Source organism: Hemiscyllium ocellatum, chromosome 21 (assembly GCF_020745735.1).
Source record: "Hemiscyllium ocellatum isolate sHemOce1 chromosome 21, sHemOce1.pat.X.cur, whole genome shotgun sequence".
NCBI classification, from domain to species: domain Eukaryota; kingdom Metazoa; phylum Chordata; class Chondrichthyes; order Orectolobiformes; family Hemiscylliidae; genus Hemiscyllium; species Hemiscyllium ocellatum.
In genome coordinates this window covers 38,795,337-38,805,626 of record NC_083421.1, presented here as the reverse complement: position 1 = coordinate 38,805,626, position 10,290 = coordinate 38,795,337, and the positions used below count along the sequence as shown (strand labels likewise).

At 51.8% G+C, this 10,290-nt stretch overlaps 1 protein-coding gene across 2 annotated transcripts; it reads left to right on the top strand.

Annotated features, from left to right (window-relative positions):
- The first annotated feature begins 4,226 nt into the window (after positions 1 to 4,226).
- Positions 4,227 to 9,173, top strand: LOC132825666 (tumor necrosis factor ligand superfamily member 6-like). 2 transcript variants are annotated; one of them, XM_060841041.1, is made up of 4 exons: positions 4,227 to 4,462; positions 4,569 to 4,602; positions 5,860 to 5,910; positions 8,684 to 9,173. In XM_060841041.1, exons 1-4 carry the CDS (start codon positions 4,334 to 4,336, stop codon positions 9,091 to 9,093), a joined length of 624 nt encoding a protein of 207 aa, XP_060697024.1. In that variant the 5' UTR covers positions 4,227 to 4,333; the 3' UTR covers positions 9,094 to 9,173. The 2 variants fall into 2 exon arrangements, with proteins under 2 accessions (XP_060697024.1, XP_060697025.1); XM_060841042.1 differs by lacking the exon at positions 5,860 to 5,910.
- The last annotated feature ends 1,117 nt before the right edge of the window (positions 9,174 to 10,290 follow it).

Genomic DNA, 10,290 nt, shown 5'->3' with positions numbered 1-10,290 from the left:
CCCCTCCCCCGCACAGCACTCCCACTCCCCACTCCCCTGCAGCAATCTTCCACTCCCCCCGCAGCACTCCCACTCCCTGCTCCCCCGCAGCAATCTTCCACTCCCCCCGCAGCACTTCCCCTCCCCTCTCCCCGCAGCACTCCACCTCCCCCCGCAGCACTACCCCTCCCTACGCAGCACTACCCCTCCCCCTGCAGCACTCCCCCTCTCCCCGAAGCACTCGCCCATCCCCCGCAGCACTCGCCCCTCCCCTCTACCCCCAGCCCTTCCCCTCCCCCGTAGCACTCCCCCTCCTCCCCAGAACACTCCCTCACCCCACAGCCTTCCCCTCCTCCGCAGCACTCCCCCTCTCCTCTCTCCCCCCAGCTCTCCCCCTCCCCTCCCCGCAGCTTTCCCCCTCCCTTCTCCCCCACTGGCATCACTCCCCCTCCACTCCTAGCATCACTCCCCCACCCCGGCATCACACCCCCTCCCCTCCATCCCCCGCATCACTCCCACTCCCCGCTCCCCCGCAGCAATCCCCACTCCCCCGCAGCACACCCCCTCTGCTCTCCCCTCTCCCCCCAGCACTCCACTTCCCCACGCAGCACTACCCCTCCCCCCGCAGCACTCCCCTTCCCCCCACAGCACTCCCCCTCTCCCTGAAGCACTCGCCCCTCCCCTCTACCCCCAGCCCTTCCCCTCCCCCGCAGCACACCCCTCGCCAAAAGAGCACTCTCCCCCCACAACACTCCCCCTCCCCCAGAGCACTGACACACTCCCCTCCCCCACAACACTCACACTCCCCCCCCCGCAGCACTCACACTCTCCCCTCCCCTCCCCTGCCAGCACTCCCCCTCCCCTCCCTCCCGCAGCACTCCCCCTCCCTCTCCCCTCACCCCCCGCATCACTCCCCCTCCCCCACAAATCACACCTCCTCCCCCACGCAGCACTCCCCCTCCCCCCACGCAGCACTCCCCCCTCCCCCTCTCGCAGCACTCCCACTCCCCTCCCCACAGCACTCCACCTCCCCTCTCCCTGCAGCACTCCCCCCTCCGCAGCACTCCCTCCCCCCCCCAGCACTCCCCTTACCCCGCAACACTTACACTCCCCCATCCCCCGCAGCACACCCCCTCCCCTCCTCGCAGCACTCCCCCTCCCATCCCCATCACCCCCCCCGCATCACACCCCCTCCCCCCGCATCACACCCCCTCCCCTCCATCCCCCGCATCACTCCCCCTCCCCTCCCCCCCGCATCACTCCCCCTCCCCTCCCGCATCACTCCCCCTCCCCTCCCCCACCGCATCACTCCCCCTCCCCTCCCCCACCGCATCACTCCCCTCCCCTCCCCCCGCATCACATCCCCTCCCCTCCAACCCCCGTATCACTCCCCCTCCCCTCCATCCCCCGTATCACTCCCCCTCCCCTCCATCCCCCGCACCACTCCCCCTCCCCTTCTCTCCCGCTGCACTCCCCTCTCCTCCTCCCCCGCTGCACTCCCCCTCCCCTCCTCCCCCACATCACTCCCCCTCCCCCCCCACATCACACCCCCTCCCCCACCGCAGCACTCCACACCCCCTCTCCCCTAGCACTCCACCTCCCCTCCCCGCAGCACTCCCCTTCCCCCGAAACACTCACACTCCCCCATCCCCCGCAGCACACCCCCTCCCCTCCTCGCAGCACTCCCCCTCCCCGTCCGCAGCAATCCCCCTCCCATCCCCATCACTCCCCCTCCCCCCGCATCACTCCCCCTCCCCTCCATCCCCCGCATCACTCCCCCTCCCCTCCCCCCCCGCATCACACCCCCTCCCCTCCATCCCCCGCATCACACCCCCTCCCCTGCCCCCCGGCATCACACCCCCTCCCCTCCATCCCCCGGCATCACACCCCCTCCCCTCCATCCCCCGTATCACTCCCCCTCCCCTCCATCCCCCGTATAATTCCCCCTCCCCTCCCTCCCCCGTATCACTCCCCCTCCCCTCCCTCCCCCCGTATCATTCCCCCGCCCGTCCCTCCCCGTATCGGACCCCTCCCCCATCCCCCGCATCACTCCCCCTTCCCTCCTCTCCCGCAGCACTCCCCCTCCCTCTCCGTCCCGCAGCACTCCCCCACCCCTCCTCCCCCACATCACTCCCCCTCCCCCACATCACTCCCCCTCCCCCACCGCAGCACTCCACACCCCCCTCTCCCCCAGCACTCCACCTCCCCTCTCCCCCAGCACTCCACCTCCCCCCGCAGCACTACCCCCCTGCAGCACTCCCCCTCCCCTCCCTCCCGCAGCACTCCCCCTCCCCTCACATCACTCCCCCTCCCCACCGCAGCACTCCCCCTCCCCCCCGCATCACTCCCCCTCCCCTCCATCCCAAGCATCACTCCCCCTCCCCACCGCAGCACTCCCCCTCCCCGCCGCATCACTCCCCCTCCCCTCCATCCCTCGCATCACTCCCCCTCCCCTCCATCCCCCGCATCACTCCCCCTCCCCTCCTCTCCCGCAGCACTCCCCCTCCCCCACATCACTCCCCCTCCCCCTCCCCCACATCACTCCCCCTCCCCCTCCCCCACATCACTCCCGCTCCCCCACCGCAGCACTCCACACCCCCTCCCCCCCAGCACTCCCCTTCCCCGCAGCACTCCCCCTCCCCGCAGCACTCCCCCTCCCCGCGCAGCACTCCCCCTCCCTCCGCAGCACTACCCCTCCCCTCCCTCCCGCAGCACTCCCCCTCCCCTCAACCCTCGCATCACTCCCCCTCCCCCCCGAATCACACCTCCTTCCCACGCAGCACTCCACCCCCCTCACACAGCACTCCCACTCCCCTCCGCACAGCACTCCACCTCCCCTCCCCCCGCAGCACTCCCCTTACCCCGCAACACTCACACTCCCCCATCCCCCGCAGCACTCCCCCTCCCATTCCCATCACTTCCCCTCCCCCCCGCCCCTCCATCCCCCGCCGCACTCCCCCTCCCACCCTCCCCCACATCACTCCCCTTCCCCCACCATAGCAATCCACACCCCCTCCCCCCGCAGCACTACCGCCGCATCACTCCCCCTCCCCCCCGAATCACACCTCCTCCCCCACGCAGCACTGCCCCTCCCCCTCTGCAGCACTCCCACTCCCCTCCCCCCGCAGCACTCCCCCTCCTCCCCCACATCACTTCCCCTCCCCCCGTATCACTCCCCCTCCTCCCCCACATCACTTCCCCTCCCCCAGCAGCACTCCCCCTCCCTCCCTCCCAGAGCCGCAACACTCACACTCCCCGCTCCTGCGCAGCACTCCCCCTCTCATCTCCCCTCCCCCCCTGCAGCACTTCCCCTCCCCTGCCCCCTGCTTCACTCCCCGTCCCCTCCCCCGCATCACTGCCCCTACCCTCCCCTCGGCATCACGCCCCCTCGCCCCCCCCCCCATCACTCCCCCCCCCGCATCACTCCCCCCTTCCCCCCCGCATCACTCCCCCTTCCCCCCCCGCATCACTCCCCCCCCGCATCACTCCCCCCGCATCACTCCCCCCCGCATCACTCCCCCTCCCCCGCATCACTCCCCCTCCCCTCCCCCCGCATCACACCCCCTCCCCTCCATCCCCCGCATCACTCCCCCTCCCCTCCCCCCCGCATCACTCCCCCTCCCCTCCCGCATCACTCCTCCTCCCCTCCCCCACCGCATCACTCCCCCTCCCCTCCCCCCGCATCACATCCCCTCCCCTCCAACCCCCGTATCACTCCCCCTCCCCTCCATCCCCCGTATCACTCCCCCTCCCCTCCATCCCCCGCACCACTCCCCCTCCCCTTCTCTCCCGCTGCACTCCCCTCCCCTCCTCCCCCACATCACTCCCCCTCCTCCCCCACATCACTTCCCCTCCCCCAGCAGCACTCCCCCTCCCTCCCTCCCTCCCAGAGCCGCAACACTCACACTCCCCCTCCTGCGCAGCACTCCCCCTCTCATCTCCCCTCCCCCCCTGCAGCACTTCCCCTCCCCTGCCCCCTGCTTCACTCCCTGTCCCCTCCCCCGCATCACTGCCCCTACCCTCCCCTCGGCATCACGCCCCCTCGCCCCCCCCCCCGCATCACTCCCCCCCCCCCCCGCATCACTCCCCCCCCCCCCCGCATCACTCCCCCCCCGCATCACTCCCCCCTTCCCCCCCGCATCACTCCCCCTCATCACTCCCCCTCCCCCGCATCACTCCCCCTCCCCGCCCCTGTGGAGGTAAAGGTGGAGGCGGGTCCGTGTCCCGCTCAGACTGATGCAGAGCAGCCTGACTCACACAGAAGCGGACTCTCTGAGCTCGCTCCAACACCTGAAGCTCTCCCTTTCTTAACTTGCCCGGAGAGCAAAAGGCAAATCATAACCAAACATATTCAATGAACTTTACAATGAAAGGAAACCGCCTCCGATGTGTTCCTTTGAGCAGCCTTTGCGCCGTGTTTCTGCTTATCGCCTCCCTCACTTTATTTCTCGTCCTCAAGAAGCAAAACCCTGGCCGCTTATTGGCAAGTTAACCCCTTTTATTTACTATCTTTAAAGAGTTGCTTTAAACTTCAACATCTGTGTCTGTGTGGTGTCCGGTGTAATGGCTTGTTGTCTGGCTCTTTACAGGAAGAGGAAGAAGTCGAAGGCTCCGTTTTGAAAGGTAACCCTTTTACTAGAACCGTTTTCCAACTTCAACAACATGCTCCTGTTGGAGACCTCCAATAAAAACCATCAAACAAAAATAAAACAAAGTTGTGTTTCGGGTAATGACTGAGACATTATAACACCACCACCAAACAACCTTTTGGGGAAATAAAACAACAAAGTTTTTTTTTGGTGATTTGTATAACTTGGGAGTGTGTGAAGTAGTGGAAAGGTTTGTTTAAAACAATTTGTGACTAGAGTGCTCTTTTAAAATTGAGCAAATTGCAACAGGATTCTGACCCTGTAAAATGAGAATTTGATGTTGTGTAAATCTTACATAGGGACTGGGTAAAGGCCCAAAGTACAGACTTTGCCAAGAATGGAAAGCTGGAGAAGCAAGTTAGAATATAATGATGTCAGATTATGCCCTCAAAGCCTTTGGATTGGAGGAAAAAAACATTTAAACGCCAGTGTAATAAGGGGCCATGGGAGGGATCACTTAGGAACTTGGAGAAAAAGTAGCTTTCATTTTCATATGATTTTACAGATTTAAAAAAAGCGCCACAATGAAAATAGACATGGTTCCAAAAATACAACCTATACTGTGATTAGGAAAGATGATCTATTGGTTGTGTTTTTGATTCATTTTTAAAAGTGCTGAGTCAGTGAACTTCAGACTGGAGGTGGTGATCCATCCAGTGTGAGCTAGCAGCAGTGGTAGAGGAGTGTATCAAATGTCAATTCTGCAACAATGCTGGGTCTGATGCATGATAAAGTGAGAATAAAGAAAGGGAGGGTGAGGCAGATTAACAATAAAGAAGAGTTTTGATGCAATTAGCTGCATGATGAGGAGCCAGTGTAGGTCATTGAGGGTGTGAGATATGTGAGTGAGTGATGAGTTGGGACACCTTGTGAAATGATTTTTAATTTTAAGAATAAGCGAAAGGAACTAAAATGTTATTTTGAGAGGGACATTTGCAGCTTCAAAAAAACTGACTCAGGATAGCAATGACTAGTTGATCGATATAGATTATGATAGATGGATTTTAGAACTAAACAAGAAATCGTCCATCATAGGGATAGTTTCTTAGTTTGACATTCTAATACAAATTAAATAGTAGGAAAATAGTAGTATTTCATCAATGCACACAGTCTGCTCACCATATATCTCGTTTGTGTAGTTGAACAAAGGAGGTATATCTTTTAAGTAACACTATGACAAAAATATGGTGAAATATTGATATCAGCGATGATCATTTCTTGTTATACGTAGCTTCAGATCCCATTCAATATCACTCTGAAAGACCTGTGGCTCATCTCACTGGTAAGTGTACTATTCAGTCATGAGCAAGATGGATAAATATTCAAGCAAATACCTAAAATTTCCTCGTATATTGTATAGAGAAATTGTTGTGTGTTTTCTTTTTTAATATACAACATTACAGTACAGTACCTGCCCTTTGGCGCTTGATTTTGTCCCGACCTGCAAATCCAATTTAAAGCCAATCTCTCCTACACTATTCCATTATCATTCATATTTTTACCCAATGACCATTAAAATGCTCTTAATGGTGGCGAGTCCATGACTGTTGCAGGCAGGGCATTCCACACCCTTAATACTGTCTGAGTAAAGAACCTATCTCTGACATCTGTCCTATACCTACCATCCCTCAATTTAAAGCTCTGTCCCCTCATGCTAGCCATCACCATCCAAGGAAAAAGGCTGTCACTGTCCACCTTATCTAATCCTCTGATCATCTTGTATGCCACTATTAAGTCACCACTTAACCTTCTGTCTAACAAAAACAGGCTCAAGTCCCTCAGCCTCTCCTCATAAGACCTTCCCTCCAGACCAGGCAATATACAGGTAAATCTCCTCTGCACCCCTTCCAGTGCTTCCACAGTGCTTCAGGAATTCCTGAAGAAGGGCTTATGCCCGAAACGTCGATTCTCCTGCTCCTCGGATGCTGCCTGGCCTGCTGTGTTTTTCCAGCACCACATTTTTCATTATTGAGATCTCATCCACACTACCGAGAATCATACCAAATCGCCCAGTACTCTGTAATCCTGTTCCTCCTTCCAAAGTGAAACATCTCTCACTTTTCCACATTGAACTTAATTTGCCACCTCTCAGCCCAGGACTGCAGCTTATGTACCCCCCTCTGTAATCTTTAACATACTTCTGCACTGTCCACTACTCCACTGAACTTATTGTCATCGGCAAATTTACTAACCCATCCTTCTACGCCCTCATCCTAGTCATTAATAAAATGACAAACAGCAGTGGCCACAAAACAGATCCTTGTAGTACATCACTAGTAACTGAACTCCAAGATGAACATTCCCTTCATTCACCATCCTCTGTCGTCTTACAGCTAACCAACTTCTGATCCAAACTGCTAAATCGCCCTCAATTCCATGCCTCCTTATTTCCTGCAATAGCCTACCATGGGGGACCTTATCAAATGCTTTACTGAACTCCATATACACCCCATCGACTGCTTTACCTCCATCCACCTGTTTGGTCACCTTCTCAAAGAAGTCAATAAGGTTTGTGAGGCATGACCTACCCTTCACAAAACCATGTTGATTATCCCTAATCAAGTTATTCCTTTCTAGATGGTTATGAATCCTATCTCTTATAATCATTTCCAAAACTTTGCCCACAACCAGGATTATCTCTCGTCCCTTCGTGAACAAGGGGACAACATTTGCTATTCTTCAGTAAAAATTGAATATTTGAATATATTTGTAATAAGGAGTCTGCAATATGTTTGCAGTCCTGTCAATTTTTAATCTTTTCTGTCCTTATTCTTAATAGTAGCTGCTCACATAAAGTCGTCAAATTGTAATCACTCTCTTTGAATAGTGATTGTCATGTAAAACTCTGGGCTTTCATCTCTCAGTCATTAACCTGTACTAAAAAGAAACTTCTGTGTCCCGATCAGTTCTATCACTTCTTCACAAATTACTGCAATTTGCTTAACTATAACTGTAAATGTAAATGTAAAATTAAAGTTAGAATGTACAAAGGTAGATGAATTACTCTAGTTAATCTTCAGTCATCTCCCTTTACATGAAGATTGCAATAGGCCTTATTCCCGGAATTCAGTTGCATGGAATATTGATCAGTTATACATTAAATACAATTAAATAAATTATACAATTTAACCCTTTTGGTTAAAGTTATGGTTTATCAGAGTAGCCTGACTTCTAAGTTATCTTACAAAACGCTTGCATGTTGATGAACAATTGCAACATGGTTGAGGACTGGATTGAATTACTCTTGAAGTGTTGCTCAATGGGCCAGTTTTTAAAGCAATACCAAGTTTCTCACTAACACACGTGTTACTTGGTTATTTTCAGTCTAAATGTGACTCAATGGAAGCATTGTCACCCTAGGTGAACAGCTATTGCCACATCATTGCAGAGCATTTTTGTATTTGTGGTAGTATTCCTGTGTACTGGGTTGTTTAGGACTGCGATTTGTTCTGTATTAAGTTGTTTAAACTTTGGTCAGAACTTGGCCTGCTGAGATGGACAGAAAATATCCCACAGCACTGTTAATTGAAATTGAAGGGATACTTAGCAGTGCCTTGAATAACTTTATCTCTTAGGCAACAACAACAAACAGCGTAATTGTTGATTTATCCTATTGCTGTTCATGGAATCCTGCTTTGTACAGATTAGCATTCTTAAATGCCAAAAAAACAATTAATGGTCTATGATTCACTTTGGGATACCCTACTGATATGAAAGCAGATTTATTAATGCAAATACTTTATTTTTGTACTTTTTGTTTAGTCTTTCAACATCACAGAGGAAAGAGAAAACTAACAATCAATCCCACTGAAATAAACTAAATAAAATGGATATGTATTCTGTCAAACCGTGTTTGAAACAAAAACATAATTCTTTTGGAGAAACCATCTTAGATTCACTCGTGGCAATATTATTATCATCCAATTAGGTTATCTAAAGTGTAGATATTAGATCAGTCCTAAATGTTATTGTTACAGGGTTTGTTATAAAGGTTACAGCTGTGCAAAATTCTCAGACATATTTGTCTACTAATTTGTTTTTTGATTGTTGCAAAGGAGCAAACTTAAATGATGGGCATCTCCGATATATGGAATGGGAAACGGAAGAGGGGCTGGCATTTGTCAAAAATGGATTCATTTATCAAAATGGCAGTTTGATTGTACCCATCACCGGACGGTACTTTGTGTACTCTCAGGTTTACTTACGTGACAAAAACTGTTTGGAGAGCAATGAACTCATCATGCATACAGTCAACAAAAGGACGCAAACCGATTCAGCTCCTACAATACTAATCAGCAAACATATTCAGTGTCAACCGTATGTCGATCACTTATGGTTTCAAACAAACTATGTTGGAGGCACGTTTACATTGAACAAAGGGGATGAACTGTTTGCCCATGTTTCTGATTTGACATTACTGGGTTTTGAAGAAAATAAGACATTCTTTGGAGCACTGTTAGTATAAACGCGACTATGCAGAAAGACAAAAACTATGTTATTAGTGCATTAACATTATAAAGGAAAACCTTTATTATTAAAATGAATTAAACAGTGTTAAACAAGTTGTGTAATTAAGATTATTAATAGCACAATTTATTGTATATTCTAATATTTTTATACCATTTCAAATAAGTTCTATTTCTGTATGGTTTCTGGTTGATTGCCTGTTGTTGATATGATATGTTGGACTGAAGCAGAAAGTATGTTCAAAATGCCATGGAGAAGAGGGATGAACTAATATCCCTATTATTTAATATATGAAAAGTAAATTTGAAGAATGTGCTCATATTTACTTTACTACATACTTGTATTTGAATTGAAAGTGACATAGTAATATAGTACTCCATAGGCAACCGCACTGAAACAAAATTGGATAGTTTTGAGCCAATGTAAAAAAAAGTGTATTGTATTACAACTAAACTTTGTGGTTGGTTTTGTTCCAGCACTGTTGGGTAAATGGAAGGGGATCATGTAAGCTGTAGTGAAATTTGTCTAACTGATCATAGAATCCTTGCAGAGTGGAAAGAGGCCATTCGGTCTATCAAGTCTAGGTTCCCCATGGGAGACTGATTAGCAAGGTTAGATCTCATGGAATACAGGGAAAACTAGCCATTTGGATACAGAACTGGCTCAAAGGTAGAAGACAGAGGGTAGTGGTGGAGGGTTGTTTTTTAGACTGGAGGCCTGTGACCAGTGGAGTGCCACAAGGATCGGTGCTGGGCCCTCTACTTTTTGTCATTTACATAAATCATTTGGATGCGAGCATAAGAGGTACACTTAGTAAGTTTGCAGATGACACCAAAATTGCAGGTGTAGTGAACAGCGAAGAGGGTTACCTCAGATTACAATGGGATCTGGACCAGATGGGCCAATGGGTTGAGAAGCGGCAGATGGAGTTTAATTCAGATAAATGTGAGTTGCTGTATTTTGAGATAGCAAATCTTAGCAGGACTTATACACATAATGGTAAGGTCCTAGGGAGTGTTGCTGAACAAACAGACCTTGGAGTGCAGGTTCATAGCTCCTTGAAAGTGGAGTCGCAGGTAGATAGGATAGTGAAGAAGGCGTTTGGTATGCTTTCTTTTATTGGTCAGAGTATTGAGTACAGGAGTTGGGAGGTCATGTTGTGGCTGTACAGGACATTGGTTAGGCCACTGTTGGA

What these genes read in the sequence shown, in the direction of transcription:
- LOC132825666 (XM_060841041.1), top strand. Translation starts at nt 4,334, where the DNA reads ATGAACTTTACAATGAAAGGAAACCGCCTCCGATGTGTTCCTTTGAGC. An exon ending in AAAACCCTGGCCGCTTATTG is followed by an intron (nt 4,463 to 4,568) that starts GCAAGTTAACCC and finishes GGCTCTTTACAG; the next exon opens with GAAGAGGAAGAAGTCGAAGG. An exon ending in CGAAGGCTCCGTTTTGAAAG is followed by an intron (nt 4,603 to 5,859) that starts GTAACCCTTTTA and finishes TGTTATACGTAG; the next exon opens with CTTCAGATCCCATTCAATAT.